Source organism: Crinia signifera, chromosome 4, assembly GCF_055691185.1.
Source record: "Crinia signifera chromosome 4, ASM5569118v1, whole genome shotgun sequence".
Lineage (NCBI taxonomy): Eukaryota > Metazoa > Chordata > Amphibia > Anura > Myobatrachidae > Crinia > Crinia signifera.
This window is the reverse complement of record NC_139220.1, coordinates 304474121-304499600: the sequence shown is the minus strand read 5'-3', so window position 1 is coordinate 304499600 and position 25480 is coordinate 304474121. Positions and strand designations below refer to the sequence as shown.

At 42.0% G+C, this 25480-nt stretch overlaps 1 protein-coding gene across 1 annotated transcript in view; it reads left to right on the top strand.

The window, feature by feature from the left end:
• The window catches only part of LOC146073282 (uncharacterized), a 41217-nt gene extending 16681 nt beyond the window's left edge, over positions 1-24536 (top strand). The window contains exon 5 of the mRNA XM_083180462.1: positions 23659-24536. Within this exon, the coding sequence (XP_083036588.1) occupies positions 23659-24429 (771 nt within the window). The 3' untranslated portion in view covers positions 24430-24536. The remainder of the gene's footprint in view (positions 1-23658) is intronic.
• The last annotated feature ends 944 nt before the right edge of the window (positions 24537-25480 follow it).

The following is a 25480-nucleotide window of genomic DNA, read 5'->3' as shown; positions in this document are numbered from 1 at the left end:
GGTTCATTTATATAAAACACTGTTACATTCAGAAAATATAAATGTCCTTACTTGTAACAATATTGATGTGATACAAGTAATCTAACTTAACAAAATCCTGATACAATCAGGGCCTCAGTGTGACTCCTCATGTGATTAATAAGTGATGAATTTCTAGCAAAACACTTGTTACATTCAGAGCAAGTAAATGGTTTCTCTTCTGTGTGACTCCTCTGATGTCTAAGAAGATTTATCCAATGCGAAAATAATAATAATAATAATAATAATAATAATACTTTTATTGTCATCAACTGTCCACATAAAAATATGCACAATTAATGAAATTCCAAGTGTAAACAGCAGCATATATCAAAGCAAAGTAAGTAAAAACGACATCAGGACATAAGACTATGAATCAGTAACACCAATAATCCCATTGTTTATTTAAAGTGCAAACTGCTGCAGGGAAGAAACTCTCCCTGAACCATCTAGTTTTACATAAAACTGAACGGTATCTCCTGTTGGATGGCAGTAAAGAGAACAGCCCTTCACTGGGATGAATGGGGTCCCTCAAGATACCCTTAACCTTTGATAATAGATGGTTTTCATATACTTGTTGGATACTTGGTAGAGCTACTCCAATTATTTTAATTGCCGTCGAGACAACTCTCTGAAGCGATTTACGCTCAGAAGCAGAGCAAGTTCCAAACCATGCTTAAACACCGTAGGTTAAAACACTTTCAATAATACCAGGATAAAACTTCACCAACGTTCTATTGCACATGCCAGATAAACGTAGATAAACACTTGCTGCATTCAGAACATGTAAATGGTTTCTCTCCTGTGAGACTCCTCTGATGTATAACAAGGTTGGACTTCTGGTTAAAACACTTGCTGCATTTAGAAAATAAAAATGTCCTTACTAGTAAAAATATTGATGTGAAATAAGTAATCTAACTTAACAAAACCCTGATACAATCAGGGCCTCAGTGTGACTCCTCATGTGATTAATAAGTGTTGAATTTCTAGTAAAACACTTGCTGCATTCAGAGCAAGTAAATGAGTTATTATCTCTTGTGTGACTCCTCTGATGTCTAAGAAGATTTATCCTCTGGGAAAAAGACTTGCTGCATTCTCTCCTGTGTGACTCATCTGATGTATAACAAGGTCGGACTTCTGGGTAAAACACTTGCTGCATTCAGAGCAATAAAATGGTTTCTCTCCTGTGTGACTCATCTGATGTATAACAAGGTCGGACTTCTGGATAAAACACTTGCTGCATTTAGAGCAATAAAATGGTTTCTCTCGTGTATGAATCCTCTGATGTCTAACAAGGTCGGACTTCTGGATAAAACACATGCTGCATTCAGAGCAATTAAATGGTTTCTCTCCTGTATGAATCCTCTGATGTCTAACAAGGTCGGAATTCTGGATAAAACACTTGCTGCATTCAGAGCAATTAAATGGTTTCTCTCCTGTGTGACTCCTCTGATGTCTAAGAAGGTCGGCCTTCTGGGTAAAACTCTTACTGCATTCAGAGCATTGATATGGTTTCTCTCCTGTGTGACCCCTCTGATGTATAAGAAAATGTATCCTCTGGGAAAAACACTTGCTACATTCAGAGCATTTAAATGGTTTCTCTCCTGTGTGACTCCTCTGATGTTTAACAAGGTTGGACTTCTGGGTAAAACATTTGCTACATTCAGAGCAGGTAAACGGTCTCTCTCCTGTGTGACTCCTCTGATGGATGAGAAGATTTGATTTACATGTAAACCATTTGTCACACTCAGAGCACAGATGTGGTCTCTTTCCTGTCAGACTCATCATGTATTAGATGAGAAACAAAGTTGCTGCAGACGATTTCTCCTATCCAGAAAATGAGAAGAGCTTTAGTGAATACTTCAGAGGTGCAAGAAGAATTTATGTCTGTAGGTGGCTTGATCAGGGAACAATGTTTCTTTTCACAGCGTCTTGTTAGTGAAAGTCTTGTTACTTTTTGTCCTGAAAGAGAAAGTGTATTTTTAAAATGATAAATATAATGGAGACAATTATTTATATTACAGTAACAGTGTTACTTTATATAAGGAACATGATGTATATTGATTTACACTAACAAATATGACCCAGTCATTTACCATTGTTTTTATATTTGTATATGTCATCAAATTGCTATATCCCTGATTCCAGTCATATTTGCAGAATGGAGAACTCTCTCATCCTGCAGCAGATAATCATACCGAGTATAATACCCAGTCACATGTGCAGCATGGAGACCTCTATCATCCTGCAGCAGATACTGATACCGAGTATAATACCCAGTCACATGTGCAGCATGGAGACCTCTATCATCCTGCAGCAGATACTGATACTGAGTATAATACCCAGTCATATATGCAGCATGGAGACCTCTATCATCCTGCAGCAGATACTGATACTGAGTATAATACCCAGTCATGTGTGCAGCATGGTGACCTCTATCATCCTGCAGCAGATACTGATACCGAGTATAATACCCAGTCATATGTGCAGCATGGAGACCTCTATCATCCTGCAGCAGATAATCATACCGAGTATAATACCCAGTCATATGTGCAGCATGGAGACCTCTATCATCCTGCAGCAGATACTGATACCGAGTATAATACCCAGTCATATGTGCAGCATGGGGACCTCTATCATCCTGCAGCAGTTACTGATACCGAGTATAATACCCAGTCATATGTGCAGCATGGAGACCTCTATCATCCTGCAGCAGATACTTATACTGAGTATAATACCCAGTCATATATGCAGCATGGAGACCTCTAGCATCCTGCAGCAGATACTGATACTAAGTATAATACCCAGTCATATGTGCAGCATGGAGACCTCTATCATCCTGCTGCAGATACTGATACTGAGTATAATACCCAGTCATATGTGCAGCATGGAGACCTCTATCATCCTGCAGTAGATACTAATACCGAGTATAATACCCAGTCATATGTGCAGCATGGAGACCTCTATCATCCTGCAGCAGATAATCATACAGAGTATAATACCCAGTCATATGTGCAGCATGGAGACCTCTATCATCCTGCAGCAGATACTAATACCGAGTATAATACCCAGTCATATGTGCAGCATGGGGACCTCTATCATCCCGCAGCAGTTACTGATACAGAGTATAATACCCAGCCATATGTGCAGCATGGACACCTCTATCATCCCTCAGCAGTTACTGATACCGAGTATAATATCCAGTCATATGTGCAGCATGGAGACCTCTATCATCCTGCAGCAGATACTGATACTGAGTATAATCCCCAGTCATATGTGCAGCATGGAGACCTCTATCATCCTGCAGCAGATACTGATACAGAGTATAATACCCAGTCATATGTGCAGCATGGAGACCTCTATCATCCTGCAGCAGATACTGATACTGAGTATAATACCCAGTCATATGTGCAGCATGGAAACCTCTATTATCCTGCAGCAGATAATCATACAGAGTATAATACCCAGTCATATGTGCAGCATGGAGACCTCTGTCACCCTGCAGCAGATACTGATACTGAGTATAATCCCCAGTCATATGTGCAGCATGGAGACCTCTATCATCCTGCAGCAGATACTGATACCAAGTATAATACCCAGTCATATGTGCAGCATGGAGACCTCTATCATCCTGCAGCAGATACTGATACAGAGTATAATACCCAGTCATATGTGCAGCATGGAGACCTCTATCATCCTGCAGCAGATACTGATACTGAGTATAATACCCAGTCATATGTGCAGCATGGAGACCTCTATCATCCTGCAGCAGATACTGATACTGAGTATAATACCCAGTCATATGTGCAGCATGGAGACCTCTGTCATCCTGCAGCAGATACTGATACTGAGTATAATCCCCAGTCATATTTGCAGCATGGAGACCTCTGTCATCCTGCAGCAGATACTGATACTGAGTATAATACCCAGTCATATGTGCAGCATGGAGACCTTTGTCATCCTGCAGCAGATACTGATACTGAGTATAATACCCAGTCATATGTGCAGCATGGAGACCTCTATCATCCTGCTGCAGATACTGATACTGAGTATAATACCCAGTCATATGTGCAGCATGGAGACCTCTATCATCCTGCAGTAGATACTAATACCGAGTATAATACCCAGTCATATGTGCAGCATGGAGACCTCTATCATCCTGCAGCAGATAATCATACAGAGTATAATACCCAGTCATATGTGCAGCATGGAGACCTCTATCATCCTGCAGCAGATACTAATATCGAGTATAATACCCAGTCATATGTGCAGCATGGGGACCTCTATCATCCCGCAGCAGTTACTGATACCGAGTATAATACCCAGCCATATGTGCAGCATGGACACCTCTATCATCCCTCAGCAGTTACTGATACCGAGTATAATATCCAGTCATATGTGCAGCATGGAGACCTCTATCATCCTGCAGCAGATACTGATACTGAGTATAATCCCCAGTCATATGTGCAGCATGGAGACCTCTATCATCCTGCAGCAGATACTGATACAGAGTATAATACCCAGTCATATGTGCAGCATGGAGACCTCTATCATCCTGCAGCAGATACTGATACTGAGTATAATACCCAGTCATATGTGCAGCATGGAAACCTCTATTATCCTGCAGCAGATAATCATACAGAGTATAATACCCAGTCATATGTGCAGCATGGAGACCTCTGTCACCCTGCAGCAGATACTGATACTGAGTATAATCCCCAGTCATATGTGCAGCATGGAGACCTCTATCATCCTGCAGCAGATACTGATACCAAGTATAATACCCAGTCATATGTGCAGCATGGAGACCTCTATCATCCTGCAGCAGATACTGATACAGAGTATAATACCCAGTCATATGTGCAGCATGGAGACCTCTATCATCCTGCAGCAGATACTGATACTGAGTATAATACCCAGTCATATGTGCAGCATGGAGACCTCTATCATCCTGCAGCAGATACTGATACTGAGTATAATACCCAGTCATATGTGCAGCATGGAGACCTCTGTCATCCTGCAGCAGATACTGATACTGAGTATAATCCCCAGTCATATTTGCAGCATGGAGACCTCTGTCATCCTGCAGCAGATACTGATACTGAGTATAATACCCAGTCATATGTGCAGCATGGAGACCTTTGTCATCCTGCAGCAGATACTGATACTGAGTATAATACCCAGTCATATGTGCAGCATGGAGACCTCTATCCTCCTGCAGCAGTTACTGATACTGAGTATAATACCCAGTCATATGTGCAGCATGGAGACCTCTATCATCCTGCAGCAGTTACTGATACCGAGTATAATACCCAGTCATATGTGCAGCATGGAGACCTCTATCACCCTGCAGCAGATACTGATACTGATGTATAATACCCAGTCATATGTGCAGCATGGAGACCTCTGTCATCTTGCAGCAGTTACTGATACTGAGTATAATACCCAGTCATATGTGCAGCATGGAGACCTCTATCATCCTGCAGCAGTTACTGATACCGAGTATAATACCCAGTCATATGTGCAGCATGGAGACCTCTATCATCCTGCAGCAGATACTGATACTGAGTATAATACCCAGTCATATGTGCAACATGGAGACCTCTATCATCCTGCAGCAGATACTGATACTGAGTATTATACCTGGTCATGTATGCAGCATGGAGACCTCTATCATCCTGCAGCATATACTGATACTGAGTATAATACCCAGCCATATGTGCAGCATGGAGACCTCTATCCTCCTGCAGCAGATACTGATACTGAGTATAATACCCAGTCATATGTGCAGCATGGAAACCTCTATAATCCTGCAGCAGTTACTGATACTGAGTATAATACCCAGACATATGTGCAGCATGGATACCTCTATCATCCTGCAGCAGTTACTGATACCGAGTATAATACCCAGTCATATGTGCAGCATGGAGACCTCCATCATCCTGCAGCAATACTGATACTGAGTATAATACCCAGTCATATATGCAGCATGGAGACCTCTATCATCCTGCAGCAGATACTGATACCGAGTATAATACCCAGTTATATGTGCAGCATGGAGACCTCCGTCATCCTGCAGCAGATACTGATACTGAGTATAATACCCAGTCATATGTGCAGCATGGAGACCTCCATCATCCTGCAGCAGATACTGATACTGAGTATAATACCCAGTCATATATGCAGCATGGAGACCTCTATCATCCTGCAGCAGTTACTGATACTGAGTATAATACCCAGTCATATGTGCCGCATGGAGACCTCTATCATCCTGCAGCAGATACCGAGTATAATACCCAGTCATATGTGCAGCATGGAGACCTCTATCATCCTGCAGCAGTTACTGATACCGAGTATAATACCTAGTCATATATGCAGCATGGAGACCTCTATCATCCTGCAGCAGTTACTGATACTGAGTATAATACCCAGTCATATGTGCAGCATGGAGACCTCTGTCATCCTGCAGCAGTTACTGATACAGTCTATTAAAGTTTCCATAGGAATTGTATTATTCCCATACTTTGTGCAGGTGACACATAGAAGCATTGAATGTGACAGCAGAATGGAACCTTGCTGCCTATCTAGTCTGCCCCTGTCACAAAATAGAGACTGTCAGTGCTCCCCAGTCGCACATTGCGTTACCTGCAGTGCTCTGTGAAATGCTGGCCATCAATGGCTGCCCCATCTGGCGTCCTGCTGTTGCCTCTGCGGCATTTGTTTACAGCAGCCTTTCATCCTGCTGCACATCCCTGTGGGCACACCAGGCTAACCTTGGCACCAATCTTCTTCATGGACAGTGCCATGACACTTCCTGGGCACCTGCAAGACCCAGTCATGACTTACTCTCATGCAGGGGAATGCCTCAGCCAATCATCTCATGATCAGCCCATATAAATCCCAGCTCAGGGAACAGATTCATGTCAGTGCTTTGCTGTCTATCAGCCTGTAGTGGACTCCTGCTTATCTCTGCTTCCAAGATATAGTGCAATTATCAGCTTTAGCTGTTCTGCTGCTTATTAAGGACAGTTTCTCCTATTATCAAGCTCCTTTAAGAGACAGTACAGACAGATCCATCTGCAGCTTCACTCTAGACAATCTGGCTGTCCTGACCTGCTGGCGCTCCCAGCTTCAAGCAAGCCTGCTCCCTGCAGTTCTGGTATCCCCAGCTTCAATCTAAACCTGGTTTCTGCATTGCTGGAATCCCCAGCTTCAAGCAACTCTGCATTCCTGTATCCCTGGAATCCCCAGCTTCAAGCAACCCTGCTTCCTGTATTGCTAGTGTCCCCAGCTCCAAGGAAGCCTGCAGTCCTGCATTCCTGCATCACTGGTCTCCCCAGTTCCAAGTAATCCTGCACTCCTGCAACACTGGTGTCCCCAGCTCCAAGCAAGTCTGCACTCCTGTATTGCTGCATCACTGATGCCCCCAGTTCTAAGCAATCCTGCACTCCTGCATCACTGGTGTCCCCAGTTCTGAACAAGCCTGCACTCCTGTATTCCTGCATCACTGGTGCCCCCAGTTCTGAACAAGCCTGCACTCCTGTATTCCTGCATCACTGGTGCCCCCAGTTCTGAACAAGCCTGCACTCCTGTCTTCCTGCATCACTGGTGCCCCCAACTCAAAGCAAGCCTACACTCCTGCATCACTAGTGTCCCCAGTTCTGACCAAGCCTGCACTCCTGCATCACTCGTTTCCCCAGTTCTGACCAAGCCTGCACTCCTGCATCACTCGTTTCCCCAGTTCTGAGCAAGCCTGCACTCCTGCATCACTGGTGTCCCCAGTTCTGAACAAGCCTGCACTCCTGCATCACTGGTGTCCCCAGTTCTGACCAAGCCTGCACTCCTGCATCACTGGTGTCCCCAGTTCTGAACAAGCCTGCACTCCTGCATTGATGGAACCCCCAGCTACAAAGAACTTTTGACTTCATGTCATTCAGCCATTGACTTGATTTCATTTAGTCATTCATTTCTTCATTCAACCATAGATACTTATCTGTATCCATATGCATGAATAAATCTTACATAAAACCTGACAGCTTCTGTCATCGTGCATCCAGCCAACTGGGTATCAGCTCTCATCTGGGTTTACAAACAAACTCAGCCCTGCCCACCCCTTCTGTTGTTACATCAAACCCTATGTGTAGCTTATTTCTCTGTAAGGATAACCATAGGTCTGTCCCATGCATGTATAAATCGCTCTACTCTAATAGCCTCTACATTACTCATGTCCTGCCAAGAACCTTACATATGTGTGCACGTTTAGGAGGAAGTGGGCAGGCAGCTGACATATGGTGATCTCAGCTTCCTGCCCCCTGCATGTCTATCACAGTTGCATTAGCATGAGAACGCCCAGCATCGGCAAATGGTAAACCTGGCTCTGAGTGAACTAGAAACTGACATTGTGACAGACTGCTCTATAGTGTGTATATCTGTGTATACAGCTGCTGCACAATTCCCCAAGTGCTGTGATCTGGTGCTGCAGCGGTAATATGGGACGTTGGAGAAGTAAGTGTTATACATGTGGGCAGGGGGTGCAAGGTTATTTATTAACATTATGCAACAACTAAGTTATTCCAGCTGCTGCATATCTGGTTCATACTTACATTAATTTCCCTAATTCTTCCTAAATATCTAATACTATAGGATAAGTTATTTTAAATCAAAATATTAATGACCAGATAATACAATAGGTAGAATATAATGTTATCAGTAACATATCCTTTCATATATAATTATATTGTTATACTAAAGGTAAAACTTTTTAAGTATATATAACAAGACAATACTGTATACAAAGGTTTGTTCATGTATCAGTATATTACCATGTATAATATAATTACCTTACTCTGGGGATCCTTCCTCTGTCTCTCTCTCTTACTCCTCCGTCCTCCCAGCTCTCCAACCAGTAACTGATCCAGCAGCTCCTCCATCAGCTCCCAGTGGCCTGATACAGCCTATTTATAGTGACTCCTCCCCATCTCTCCCCAGTAGTTCCCAGGATGCCCTGCAGGAATTCTTACACTGAGAGGTGACATGTAAACTAGGGTCACATAACATTAGTATACAGTCATTCACCACAGCAGCTCCTCCTGCCCAGCTCCTTGTCTTGTAAATGATGTGTAAATATAGCTAAATTGACTTACTACAATGATAAATGCTAATTACACCCTGGCAGGGTAACACCTTGTATAGTAATTAGATCACAGCAGCCTCCGGCCTCCTGTTATGTCACAACAGGAACCTTTTGTTTAGGAGTCACCTAATGTCCAGACAGAGAGTCAGTAGAAAGTCCTGCCCTTCATTTGAGCAACAGGAACCTCACAATGTTTCAGTGCTATATTATAACAGAAATAGACATATATACAAAATCTATAAAATAAATAGACATATATATACAAAACCTGATAAAAAAATATTTTAAAATAAAACACTGCTGTTGTAATGTTGCTTGTAATACTCTTTATATTATACTTTCACTAAAAACTTCCATTACATTTACTTTTAATCATACTTACCTACTTTCTGGCTGCCCTTTCCAGGAGAGGGCAGCCAGGTCAGGGAGGGCGGGGCTGCCAGGAATAAAAGGGGGGGGGGTATGGCCAGAGAGATAACTCCATTTCAACCATATTCCCGAAATGCAATGCTGTTTTAAGGAATTGCACTGTGGTGGTCAGGGCTAAAATGGTGCTATTAGCATCATTTGACCCGTGGACCCCCCCGAGGGATACTATTGAGACTTATAAACTGCTTTTTCAGCCACATTCTTATATTTAATCCACTGTTTCAACTAACTGCTGTATATCATTAAGACTTATAAACTGCTAACAATTTTGGCGATTCATATCTATACAGCAGATCTGTATTTCTTAGGGTGCATACACACTGTACAATTTTTTTTAACCAATTTGGTTGAAAGACATTTCCATTGAACCCAATGTCCTGGACTAAAGATGTTGACGAAAAATATTGACGACAGACGAAAGAAGAAAGATCTAGATACAGTTTATAGGCTCTTTTTGAAAGATATTCAAATTGAGCTGCATGCACAGTTGACGAACAATCTTGATGAACAACTGGCGGGTATACGCATCCTCATTCATCGTTTGTTTGTTGACAATATCTTTTGTCAACATCTTTCATCCAGGACACTGGGTTCAATGGAAATGTCTTTCAACCAAATTGGTCAAAAAAATTGTACAGTGTGTATGCACCTTTACAATTACTGTTCAAAACAGGCTATTATACATCTACATTTTTTGTTACTCCACTTAGAACGTTTACAATTGACAACAAGTATCCTTGCATGTAATTGTTCACTACTTTCCTTTACTCTGTGTAGGAGAGACTTTCTGGTAGCGCATTTCGGCCCTGCAATGCTGCTGTATCAGTGTTGACTTAACACTACTCACAGAAGTGTCCTCTTTACATTTATCTATTTTCTGTCTGTGTCAACTTCTTCTCTCACCCTCCGTCCGCTCAAAATATTATTTGAAGACATTGGGAAGCAGAAAGAATTGAATCTAACAGACTGTACTTCCCTTTTCCCATCTCCCTAAGGATACCTATTGTGCCACAATACTTTAAACAAGGGTTTTCTAACCCATTAACCCTCACTACCACCAATGGGTATTATTGAGACTACTGTACTTTATTCTTAAACTTGATTATTAACGAAATTGCAACTAATAAACACGCTGGACGTGTCATCTGCTATCCTATTTAAGGACACAAATCAATCATACACCAACAGTGTATGTGTGAATTAATAACACCACCAACTGCCACTGTTCAGATATAAATATTTTGATTATTCAGTGGCAACAATGTTTTGATCACAATTCTAGAAGTATATATTGTCTATTAACTTCCTATGACAAAATGTATATTATGGATAAAAGAAAAAATTTGAGCCATTATTTTAAATAATTGGTATTAAAAGCTAAGTTTTATTTCACTCATTATCTCTTACTATACAAAAGTGTGCCTTCTGCAAGGAATCCGTTCTGTGAAAGGCTGCCCACTTCCTTTTGTCGTCCGTTTATCCCTTTCTGAGTATATAAGTACTTGATTACTGGGGTCACCTCCAACATCACTTAACGATCGTATATTATCAATATTATTACTAGTTACATTGGTTCTTCTAAATTATTTGTCCTATGTGTTCATTGTCCTGTGCATGATACTATTTTCCTTTGCCCCATGGAGATATAACCTGTATTACACCAATATAAAATCATCTGAATAAAGGCTCTGATAAATAAACTGAAGGTGAATACAACCGATAATTGTATATATGTGCTTATGTGTGTGTTCATCTACCCAAAATGTATTTTGTGAATTTCAGTGCATAAGAGTCACAAGTCACCTGTCTGATATATTATATTAATGATTAAATCAATAATTTACCAGATATACAGGTGAACAATAAGTGATTGCTCGTGGAATTAGAACAAAGGCAGCCCTGTTATAGTTATACAATAACACAAGAGAGACATAAAACACTGCACTGGAACAACATTAGTGCGGCTATACTGAGAATCTGCAATAAGTGGCAACACTGTATCACAGCTAGAGCTACATATAAATGTAGCTACATATTAAAGAATCATCAGACACTGTGATAATATATGATATACATTTATTTCAATGTGCTGCCAGATAATATAAAAAATTAAAATAAAAATGAAAGCAATTTATAATAATCAGTGCAGAAACCGCACAATGTAATCAATTTAAGTCCTCACATCTTTTCATTGAAATTGAAAAAAAAACGCACAATACGGCATATTCTAGGTAACAGACAATCTGTAACTATTTATGACAATAGGAGTTTGGGATTTACCATATATTGGTGAATGAGAATTAATGAAACATACATGGAACTGTTGGGGGTAGTGATTATACATATATGACTACAACTGATACAGGAATATTCTTTAATCTCTTAGGGCAGTGGTTCCCAAACTGTGTGCCGTGGCTCCCTGGGGTGCCTCAGGACACATGTAGGGGTGCCACGGCTTGGTGGTCTAGGACCAACTCAAATTATTAGTGGTTAATTATTTATGAGCAAAACCAGTGCTGGTAGTTGGCAATCATAGAATGTGTACCAACAGAAGCAAATCCTGCCCTTTACCACATAACTGCCACTAAGAATCGCATATAAACCCAGTCAAAATTAAAAAAAATTGACCTAGGGGTGCCGTGAAAAAAAGTCTGATTTTCTAGGGTGCCGTGAATCAAAAAAGATTGGGAACCCCTATCTTAGGGGTTTATTCTAGTTCATTCTTTCTGACAAAATCCTTCTTAGATGGACAAAACCATGTGCACTGCAGGGGGGCAGATGTAACATGTGCAGAGAGAATTAGATTTGGGTGAGTTATTTTGTTTCTGTACAGGGAAAATACTGACTGCTTTATATTTACACTGCAATATAGATCTCACTTTGAAGAAAAACCCCACCCAAATCTAATTCTCTCTGCACAAGTTACATCTGCCCCACCCGCAGTGCACATGGTTTTGTCCATCTAAGAAGGATTTTGTCAGAAAGAATGGACTAGAATAACCCCCTTAATTATTTTCAACACTTTTCACATTTTACCTTGTATTTTACTGGCTTTCAGCAATTTTAGCATATGTACTAATAAAAGTTACATTTTATGAAAAAAAAGTATATTTTTGTCTATAATGTTTTCATGCAAGATGAGTCTTACAAATATAGATTAATCCAATGAGTTCCCCCACGATTGGAACCCTTTTTCCTTTTGTTTTTGAGATATTTGCTAACCAATGTTATTACAGCTTGACTAGATAAGCTATTCATTACTTTATTCCTCCTTTTTATTGGTCATTGTTAGTATAGTATAATACCCCCTTAAATGTACTCATTCTCAAAAAGTCCCAGAAGCAAATGTTCAAGTTTTGGAGCTAACTATTCTGCCCATGGCGGTCCCATGTACTTGTAATAAAAAGTATGCATCAAACGGAAAACAATTTTCTAAGTAATCCAAAATAAATCTGCCATGTATTTATACTGGTCCAGCATCAGAAATTAGGAAGTGTCCTAGAGCTAGCACTCTATCTATATGGAGAATATAAGTATAAAGTGGGTGTGGTATAACACCCTGACAGTCGGGATTCCGACACGCATTAGACCGACATCATAATCCTGACTGCACAGAGGCAGGAGCGCAACGAAGCCCCTTGCGGGCTCGCTGCACTCACCATGCTGCGGGCACAGTGGCTCGCCACCTATTTTGATCTCCCTCTATGGGGGTCGTGGACCCCCGACGTTGGGGTAATGACTGTCAGGGCGCTGTCCAGCACCCATATAAAGTAACATTACCCATTAATAGAATATTGATTTTCCTTTTAGTGTACAAAAGTAAGTTGTGGTCACAGGCGACTGCACGCCAACCTAGAAATGGAGAGTTCAGTGATATCTTATAGATAGATAAATAGATATATAGAAGTAGAAAGACAAAATGTATGTATGTATGTTTGTTAGTATTAGCAGTGAATCATTGTAGAGTTCCTGCTATTATTTAGATCATCTTTCTGCCAACTCTCTGCCAGGACAATAGGTGACTCCTATACAAAAGCTTCCATTGGTGACATAACAGGATGCCAGAGGCTGCTGTGATCTAATTACAATACAAGGTGTTACCCTGCCAGGGTGTAATTAGCATTTCCCATTGTAGTAAGTGACTTTAGGAATATTTACACCTCATTTACAAGACAAGGAGCTGGGCAGGAGGAGCTGCTGTGGTGAATGACTGTATACTAATGTTATGTGACCCTAATTTACATGTCACCTCTCAGTGTAAGAATTCCTGCAGGGCATCCTGGGAACTACTGGGGAGAGATGGGGAGGAGTCACTATAAATAGGCTGTATAAGGCCACTGGGAGCTGATGGAGCAGCTGCTGGATCAGTTACTGGTTGGAGAGCTGGGAGGACGGAGGAGTAAGAGAGAGACAGAGGAAGGAACCCCAGAGTAAGGTAATTATATTATACATTAGAATATATTGTTACATGAACAAACCTCTGTAGGTATTATTGTACAGTTTTTGTTTTGTTATCATTAATAATCTGTATTTGTAATGTTTATTGATAAATAATTCTCTTCAAAAAGCTTCTTAAAATATCTAGACATTACAGTATATTACACAATGTTACAGTATCATATGGAACACATTAGTGACATATACTTAAAGAATTATGACAATTACTGTGAGTTCATAATGAATATACACATATATTAATGGGCATTTATAGTCGGTCAGTGACAGTGTATAAGCCAGTAATGTAGCAGCAGTAATGTATTCTCTGTCAGTACTGTGCCATAATGTCTGTCAAATATTCTTATTCCTTATCAGGACTATGGGGGTTATTCTGGTTCACTCGCAAAGGCAAATTCCTTCTCAAATGAACAAAACCATGTGCACTGCACGGGGGCAGGTGTAACGTGCAGATTTGGGTGAGTTATTTTGTTTCTGTGCAGGGTAAATACTGACTGCTTTATATTTACACTGCAATATAGATCTCACCAAAATCTAATTCTCCCTGCACAACTTACATCTGCCCCACCTGCAGTGCACATGGTTTTGTCCATTTTAGAAGGAATTTGTCTTTGTGAGTTAACCAGAATAAGGGCCTGTATATGTACAGTGTTATATATTGTTCATCAGAAATGAAAAAAAATCCTGCATTAATTCTCTTGTTTTATAAGTATAATTGAAATCAATAGAAAATATGACATAAAATACTAGGTAAAAGCACTCCAACCTTAGACATGGGCATATTCATTTCATATCACAAATTATTTAGTTAGATTTATTTTAAAAGAAATGTCCTGATTAAGCATTAACCAATGACTGCAGCAATAGCAGTGTCGGTGTGTACAGAGACAATGGTGGTGTGCTGGTGGATCAGCTGACAGTAGGTGTGACAGGGTATGTGTAGCATGTGATACACATCTATGGTCACTTCAGGAGGGATTGGCATAGCTATAATGGGTGCAGGGTGTGTAGTGTATGAAGAGGGGTATTTTGTTTGCTCAAGAGAGGGCAAACACTAGAAAGAAAAAGGCTTTGTGGGCGCACTCTTATTTATGTATATATGTAGTTAATTTAAAACATAACTTTTAATTCGATCTGTTAATATAAGATAGCAGAAATTTTTTTAGGAATTTTTATAGAGAAAAGTGTGATAGAAATATATGAGGTTAGATACCAATTAATAATGGCAAAAATGTTTTTTGCATAAAAATGTTGTGTGATGGTCCTATTGGCTTTTCACACTTTATTCTCCATTCGGCGCATCACGTCCTTATCGGCATTGATATATGGACAATGCGATTATGGGCGAAAATGAATGGTTTGGGTCCCTATTTGGTTTTAAATAACCCGTAGGGATATATGTTGCCCCAGCAACTGTTCTGATGGTATTTTTGCAGCTTGTATTGCTTATGCAGTAGGCGTGTCCAGTACAATTTAATTAGGGATACCTCTATTGATACCACACCAGGGGTTCTTCTGGGGTCACCCACAGGAATACTAGTCTGGCCCGTCACTGCTTAGCTTCCAAGTTCGGGAAGTTTTTGGGCAGTTCCAGTGAGGTATGGTGGTATTTTATTGAGGATTAATTCCCAAGATCACAATTGTCTGGTTAACTGCGTCAAAGCGTTAATAGCTGACTCAATACCTGATTCTTATTGGCCACCTTTCGATTTACCAGCTGAATATTAGTAATCAATGTTACTTAAACCGTCCGCATCACGTAGTAAAAGATGGGGGGGGGGGGGAGAAAGAGTAGAAAACAAGGAGGGGGGTGGGGGGGGAGAGTAAGATTGGGAGAGGGATTAGAAAAAAGAAGGAGTGACAGATTTGATAGAAAAAAGGGCACAGTGGAAAAAACAGAGAGGAAAAAGAAGGTAATTAAATGATATGAGAGGCTGGATCTGGATGGTAAATACAGACAGTATTGCCTCTTGTGTATCACTTTCCTATGTCCCTGCGGTCAGGGTTTAAAGTCCTAGGTGTTGGTAGGGTTAAATACCCGTACACTGAATTTAGGTAGCCTGTTAAATCAGGTAGTGCGAATTTAAGTGGGTTTGAACCAGTAATTATAATTGTATCCACAGTGTTGCAGTCTCTTAATTATTGCTCCGTTCCTATGTAGATTATAGTAAAATTTTCTAACAGAGATCCCTCCAATTGAGTGCCTGGCTCAGTTCCAATAATGGATTTTTAGATACATTTGTACTGGTAAAGTAACATTGTAACCGTTGCTGCTTGTGATGTAAAAAGGTAGCTCGATCTCAATGAGAAATTCATTAGCTGCTGGCAAACAATTGGTTGATGGAATACAGATTGTAACTCATGCAGTAGTTTGTTACAGAGCTTTAGTAGTTAAGTTAGAAAAAGATGGAGAGAAGTGTAACTCCACTGCAGGACGCAGCTGGAGGACACTTGTACCTGGGACGCCGGCTCCGGGCGTCAATGCTTCAGGTGAGGGTAGGGTCACTGTAGGGGAGTCTGATGGCGCTTACTGAAGAAGCCGATCCCGGCGAAACACGTGTCTAGCGGACACCCCAGCAACCTCAGCAGCGGCGTGACCAGCACCAGAGACTCCCCTACAGAGACCCTACCCTCACCTGAAGCATTGACGCCCGGAGCCGGCGTCCCAGGTACAAGTGTCCTCCAGCTGCGTCCTGCAGTGGAGTGACAACTTCTCTCCGTCTTTTTCTAACTTAACTACAAAAGCTCTGTAACAAACTACTGCATGAGTTACAATCTGTATTCCATTAACCAATTGTTTGCCAGCAGCTAATGAATTTCTCATTGAGATCGAGCTACCTTTTTACATCACAAGCAGCAACGGTTACAATGTTACTTTACCAGTACAAATGTATCTAAAAATCCATTATTGGAACTGAGCCAGGCACTCAATTGGAGGGATCTCTGATAGAAACTTTTACTATAATCTACATAGGAACGGAGCAATAATTAAGAGACTGCAACACTGTGGATACAATTATAATTACTGGTTCAAACCCACTTAAATTCGTACCACCTGATTTATCAGGCTACCTAAATTCAGTGTACGGGTATTTAACCCTACCAACACCTAAGACTTTAAACCCTGACCGCAGGGACATAGGAAATTGATACACAAGAGGCAATACTGTCTGTATTTACCCTCCAGATCCAGCCTCTCATATCATTTAATTACCTTCTTTTTCCTCTCTGTTTTTTCCACTGTGCCCTTTTTTCTATCAAATCTGTCACTCCTCCTTTTTTCTAATCCCTCTCCCAATCTTACTCTCCCCCCCACCCCCCCTCCTTGTTTTCTACTCTTCCCCCCCCCCCCCCCCATCTTTTACTACATGATGCGGACGGTTTAAGTAATATTGATTACTAATATTCAGCTGGTAAATCGAAAGGTGGCCAATAAGAATCAGGTATTGAGTCAGCTATTAACGCTTTGACGCAGTTAACCAGACAATTGTGATCTTGGGAATTAATCCTCAATAAAATACCACCATACCTCACTGGAACTGCCCAAAAACTTCCCGAACTTGGAAGCTAAGCAGTGACGGGCCAGACTAGTATTCCTGTGGGTGACCCCAGAAGAACCCCTGGTGTGGTATCAATAGAGGTATCCCTAATTAAATTGTACTGGACACGCCTACTGCATAAGCAATACAAGCTGCAAAAATACCATCAGAACAGTTGCTGGGGCAACATATATCCCTACGGGTTATTTAAAACCGAATAGGGACCCAACCATTCATTTTCGCCCATAATCGCATTGTCCATATATCAATGCCGATAAGGACGTGATGCGCCGAATGGAGAATAAAGTGTGAAAAGCCAATAGGACCATCACACAACATTTTTATGCAAAAACCCTTTTTGCCATTATTAATTGGTATCTAACCTCATATATTTCTATCACACTTTTCTCTATAAAAATTCCTAAAAAAATTTCTGCTATCTTATATTAACAGATCGAATTAAAAGTTATGTTTTAAATTAAATACATATATATTCATAAATAAGAGTGCGCCCACAAAGCCTTTTTCTTTCTAGTGTTTGCCCTCTCTTGAGCAAACAAAATACCCCTCTTCAGTTGCTATACTGAAACCGTCGGGGCACCACCAATTACATGACTATTAGAATACACTCGTCATAGTCTTAATATTGGTTTCTCCATAAATTGCTACTTTATCACTACTTGTCAGTGCTGTTCCAACCCCCACCTTGCAGCTGTGTAGTGTATGCACAGCTCCCAGTATATAGGCCTCAGTATTGTACATTGCCAGTATATGCCTGACATTCATTACCATCCTTCTCACCATTGATGTGTGCTATATTTATAGATAAAAGGTCAATTACTGGTTATTATTAAGTAACCAGATAAACTGAGTAAAAAAGAAAAGAAGTGGCGGTGATGTTGATGAAATAATCACACAAATATTTAATGTTAATTAAAACAACATTGCATGTGGCAATTATATACAAAAATACAATAAAAAATATATACAATGAAAAAAATAATAAAAAATGCAATAAAAAGATAAGTCAATAACTGGACCAGAGGCTGAATAGAGTGGACCCAATGGGTAATGCTTGAAGAGTGATAGCTTCAGTTCCTGTGTTCTAGCTTCCTGTTTAGTTCCTGCTTCCTGTGCAGGTCCCCATCTCTATTTACCAGCTGTCAACCCCATCACATCAATTGGGGTTCTGACCCTCCGTGGCCCCACAGTCACATCCATTTGAGGACCATTTCACACTACAGTCCTTGGAACTAGATGACAACTGCCATCAGTGGTAACTATCAGCCCACAGGGCAATCGGAATTTCTCAGTTACCTAATCCCTCTTCAAGCATTACCCATTGGGTCCACTCTATTCAGCCTCTGGTCCAGTTATTGACTTATCTTTTTATTGCATTTTTTATTATTTTTTTCATTGTATATTTTTTTTTATTGTATTTTTGTATATAATTGCCACATGCAATGTTGTTTTAATTAACATTAAATATTTGTGTGATTATTTCATCAACATCAGCGCCACTTATTTTCTTTTTTACTCTGGTTACTTTGGGGCTGACTACCCCTTCATTAAGTGGCTGCTCTTGGCATAGCACCCGTGGTAGCGCCTGTCCGTGCACCCTAGGGAGCACTTTGGTAACCAGATAAACTGAAATGAATAATCCAGCTGATGGGCTGAGTGACCCCAATGCTTGGTTATAGATACATGCAGAATACATATGATACAGTGTATGACATGCACACGTCTGATATACTACAGTGATGAATGCTGATTATAGGTATATATAGAAATAAAACAACACAAACCACACAGTAAATATATGGGAGATCATTCCAGAGTCACATAATATACAGAACTACATGACGGATACGTGAGCTTACAGGGAAAATGATACAAATAAGAAACAAATATCCTGATTGGAGCAGTCTCTTCCATGGAATAAACAGACACAATTGTTATTATAGATCTTTATTCACTGCAGGAGCAATAACGTAATAGCATTACCAAGGACACACATATATATAGGGATACAATTACCCCTGAGATATGATATGTACTAGGCAGTGGCCATCTGTATTTTAGAACACTCTTTCTTTTTCTATATCTCACGTACTATACTTTAATATTTCTCCAAGTTTTATCGTTGAATTAATAAAAGTTATATTTTATTTATATTGTTAGATTTTCAGTGCACCTGGTTATAAACTTACTGTTCCGGGTTGGGTGTTCTGCTCACTAGGCTGTGTATATTTGGAGCCCACCAAGAAGATTAATGCTGCCCTGCCACCCGCCAATTGCACCCCCCATCTGGATCCCCTCACTAGGCTGCAAGCAGATGTGTTCACATTACATTTGCTCACGTGCTCACAGAGAGGAAAAATCATTGATTGGTTGCTCACCATCACATGACTTTTAGTCTGTTCCCAGCAGAAGAGTTGCCCAGGACTTAATATTCTGTTGCACATTGAGGAGTGTGAGCAGGGGCAGTTCATCAATGTGCAAATATTCTGTTGCACATTGATGAACTGCCCCTGCTCACACTCCTCTCCCAACTGCCCCTGCTCACACTCCTCTCCTACCTGCCCCCCTGCTCACACTCCTCTCCTAACAGCCCCTGCTGACACTCCTCTCCTAACTGCCCCTGTTCACACTCCTCTCCGAACTGCCCCTGCTCATACTCCTCTCCTAACTGCCCCTGCTCATACTCCTCTCCTAACTGCCCCTGCTCATACTCCTCTCTTAACTGCCCCTGCTCATACTAATCTCCTAACTGCCCCTGCTCATACTCCTCTCCTAACTGCCCCTGCTAATACTCCTGTCCTAACTGCCCCTGCTCATACTCCTCTCCCAACCAGCCCTGCTCACACTCCACTCCTAACTGCCCCTGCTCACACTCCTCTACTAACTGCCCATGCTCACACTCCTCTCCTAACTTCCCCTGCTCACACTCATAGAATTTGACGGCAGATAAGAACCATTTGGCCCATCTTGTCTGCCCCTTTTTTTACCCTTCAGGTAATCTCAACCCTTTTTAATCCTTATTTCTTTGTAAGGATATTCATATGCCTATCCCAAGCATGTTTAAATTGTTCTACTGTCTTAGCCTCTACCACCTATGATGGGAGGCTATTCCACTTATCCACTACCCTTTCTGTGAAGTAATTCTTTCTAACATTTGCCCTGAACCTACCTCCCTCCAGTTTCAGTGCATGTCCTCGTGTTTTATTACTTGTTTTCCTTTGAAGAAAATTTCCCTCCTGTACTATGTTAAATCCCTTGATATATTTGAAGATTTCTATCATGTCCCTCCTTTCCCTTCTCTGCTCCAAACTATACATGTTAAGATCTTTTAGTCTATCCAGGTAAGTTTTGTGATGTAGGCCACGCACCATTTTAGTTGCCCTTCTTTGTACAGTCTCTAATGTATTTATATCCTTCTGAAGATATGGTCTCCAGAATTGGATACAGTATTCCAGATGAGGCCGTAACAATGACCTCACACTCCTCTCCCAACCAGCCCTGCTCACACTTCTCTCCTAACTGCCCCTGCTCACACTCCTCTCCTAACTGCCCCTGCTTACACTCCTCTCCTAACTGCCCCTGCTCATACTCCTCTCCCAACCAGCCCTGCTCACACTCCTCTCCTAACTGCCCCTGCTCACACTCCTCTCCTAAATGTCCCTGCATACACTGCTCTCCTAACTGCCCCTGCTCACACGCTTTTTCTAACTGCCCCTGCTCACACTCCTCTTCTAACTGCCCCTGCTCACACTCCTCTCCTAACTGCCACTGCTCACACTACTCTCCTAACTGCCCCTGCTTACACTCCTCTCCTAACTGCCCCTGCTCATACTCCTCTCCCAATCAGCCCTGCTCACACTCCTCTCCTAACTGCCCCTGCTCACACTCCTCTCCTAACTGCCCCTGCTCACACTCCTCTCCTAAATGTCCCTGCTCACACTCCTCTCCTAAATGTCCCTGCATACACTCCTTTCCTAACTGCCCCTGCTCACACTCCTTTCTTAACTGCCCCTGCTCACACTCCTCTCCTAACTGCCCCTGCTCACACTCCTCACCTAACTTCCCTGCTCACACTGCTCTCCTAACTGCCCCTGCTCAAACTCCTCTACTAACTGCCCATGCTCACACTCCTCTCCTAACTGCCCTGCTCACACTCCTTTCCTAACTGCCCCTGTTCACACTCCTCTGTTTACTACCCCTGCTCACACTCCTCTCCTAACTGCCCCTGCTCATACTCCTCCTAACTGCCTCTGCTCATTCTCCTCTCCTAACGGCCCCTGCTCACACTTCTCTCCTACCTACCCCTGATCACACTCCTCTCCTAACTTCCCCTGCTCACACTCCACTCCTAACTGCCCCTGCTCACACTACTCTCCTAACTGCCCCTGCTCATACTCCACTCCTAACTGAATCTGCTCACACTCCTCTCCTAACTGCCCTGCTCTTACTCCTCTCCCAATCAGCCATGCTCACACTCCTCTCTTAACTGCCCCTGCTCACACTCCTTTCCTAACTACCTCTACACACACTCCTCTACTAACTGCCCATGCTCACACTCCTCTCCTAACTGCCCTGCTCACACTCCTCTACTAACTGCCCATGCTCACACTCCTCTCCTAACTGCCCTGCTCACACTCCTCTCCTAACTTCCCCTGCTCACACTCCTCTGTTTACTACTCCTGCTCACACTCCTCTCCAAACTGCCCCTGCTCATACTCCTCTTAACTGCCTCTGCTCACTCTCCTCTCCTAACTGCCCCTGCTCACACTTCTCTCCTACCTACCCCTGCTCACACTCCTCTCCTAACTGTACCTGCTCACACTCCTCTCCTAACTGCCCATGCTCACACTCCTCTCCTAACTGCTCCTGCTCACACTCCTCTCCTACCTACCCCTGCTCACACTCCGCTACTAACTGCCCCTGCTCACAATCTTCTCCTAACTGCCCTGCTCACACTCCTCTTTTACCTACCCCTGCTCACACTCCTCTCCTAAGCAGCCCTGCTCGTACTCCTCTCCTAACTGCCCCTGCTCACACTCCTCTGTTTACTACCCCTGCTCACACTCCTCTCCTAACTGCCCCTGCTCATACTCCTCCTAACTGCCTCTGCTCACTCTCCTCTCCTAACTGCCCCTGCTCACACTTCTTTCCTACCCCTGCTAACACTCCTCTCCTAACTGTCCTGCTCACACTCCTCTCCTAACTGCACCTGCTCACACTCCTCTCCTAACTGCCCATGCTCACACTCCTCTCCTAACTGCTCCTGCTCACACTCCTCTCCTACCTACCTCTGCTCACACTCCGCTACTAACTGCCCCTGCTCACAATCTTCTCCTAACTGCCCTGCTCACACTCCTCTTTTACCTACCCCTGCTCACACTCCTCTCCTAAGCAGCCCTGCTCGTACTCCTCTCCTAACTGCCCCTACTCACACTCCTAACTGCCCCTACTCACACTCTTCTCCTATCTGCCCCTGCTCACACTCCTCTCCTTGCCATCCCTGCTCACACTCCTCTCCTAACTGCCCTGCTCATACTCCTCTACTAACTGCCCCTGCTCACACTCCTCTCCTAACTGTCCCTGCTCACACTCCTCTCCTAACCAGACCTGCTCACACTCCTCTCCTAACTGCCCCTACTCACACTCCTAACTGCCCCTACTCACACTATTCTCCTATCTACCCCTGCTCACACTCCTCTCCTAACCACCCCTGCTCACACTACTCTCCTAACTGTACCCTGCTCATACTCCTCTCCTAACTGCCCCTGCACACACTCCTCTCCTAACCAGTCCTGGTCACACTCCTCTCCTAACCAGCCCCTGCCATTAATTAGATGTATTTGTTAGTGTATATAAATACATCATGTTCCATATGTAAAGTAGCTCTATTACTGTAATAGTAGAATTACCACAGTACTGTTTTAAAAAAATATATATTTTTGTCTTGCAGGACGAATAAGTAACAGATTTTCTTTTGGAAGATTCAGATCAATCCATCTACAGACACCATTTATTACTACAAATCTGGGGGACTCACTAAAGCTACTCTCATTTTATACATAGGAGAAACCTTATACAGATCATTTTTTTCTCAGCTTATACATGATGAGTCTGACAGGAGAGAGGCCACATCTGTGCTCTGAGTGTGACAAACGCTTTACATATAAATCAGAGCTTCTCAGACATCAGAGGAGTCACACAGGAGAGAGACCACATCTGTGCTCTGAGTGTGACAAACGCTTTACATTTAAATCAGCGCTTCTTATACATCAGAGGATTCACACAGGAGAGAGACCACATCTGTGCTCTGAGTGTGACAAATGCTTTACATATAAATCACAGCTTCTCATCCATCAGAGGAGTCACACAGGGGAGAACCCGTTTACATGTTCTGAATGTAGAAAGTATTTTACACAAAAGTCACAACTTGTTCTACACCAGAGGAGTCACACAGGAGAAAAACCGTTTACATGTTCTGAATGTAGCAAGTGTTTTACTCAGAAGCGATTACTTGTTATACATCAGAGGATTCACACAGGAGAGAAACCATATAAATGCTCTCAATGTAGCAAGTGTTTTACCCAGAAACACAGCCTTGTTTTACATCAGAGGAGTCACACAGGAGAAAAACTATTTACATGTTCTGAATGTAGCAAGTGTTTTACCCAGAAGCCAAATCTTGTTATACATCAAAGGATTCACACAGGAGAGAGACCATATAAATGCTCAGAATGCAGCAAATATTTTACCAGTAAGAAAAATCTAGTTACACATCAGAGGAGTCACACTGGACAGAAGTCATTTACATGCTCTGAGGGCCTGAATGTATCATGAGTTTCTCAAGTTCCCTTGTATCCCTGCAATGGGGATGATACAAATGTCTGTGGTGGCAGCTTTCGGGTCTGGTCACCTGAGAGAGTAATTGAGTTGTTGCTGCATTAGATCACAAACATCTTCTGGCACCGACATTTCCACTCATAGCCGGCTGAGGTGGTTAGCAGAAATCTGTGAAAAGTGACCCAAATGTCACTTTTATCATAATCCCCAAAACTTTAGAAGGGTTTAGCTGCATTACACTGCTACACTCAGTCTGTTTGGACTCAATTAGCATAATTAAAAAAGAACATTTAAATTACAACTCCCGATCTCCTGTCACTTTAGATGGGAGATCGGCTGTGCAGAATACAGTTGAACACCCCCCCCCCCCCCCCCCCCCCCGATATGATTACATGTGAGGAACTTTTATATTCGGAATGTAACAATTTGTATTATATACATTTGTCTTGTTAAAGACGAGAGGAGAAGCATCTGTATTTGATCCTCTGCACCAGTAACTGTAATAACCATTGTGTAGGGTGAACCATCCATTAAAATACTGGAATTTATCACAATATGACATTGGGTATGGTCTTATTTTAGCATTTAACATAAAACCATAAAAATAAGAATTATTGTTGAAATATGCAATTGGAAGGAATACAACCCATAGGGAAAGGGCAACTTATGTTTGTCCCAAGGATGAATGAAGGTATAGGCTCGAAGAGATGTCAATCAATCAAATGCGAGGTTCATATCTTCCTCTGCTATAAAACACCCTCTAGCCCGGCAGTCGGGTTTGCCCAGATGAAGCTTACTGCAAAATGCACATAAGCAATCAGTAGTTCTGTGTATTCAGGAGCTATGTTTTTTAATATGTGCACTGTGTTTTTGACTGTATAATACTAAATATAAAATATAATCAAACTGATCCTCAGTGTTGGAGGCACTAGCCAAGCATATGGGACCGCTGTCTGATCTGCTCCAATAACTATTACAGTTGTGAAGACGCTCTAGAACATGTGTAATAACAGAGAAAATTCAGCAATTATAGTAAAGCACAAAGTAA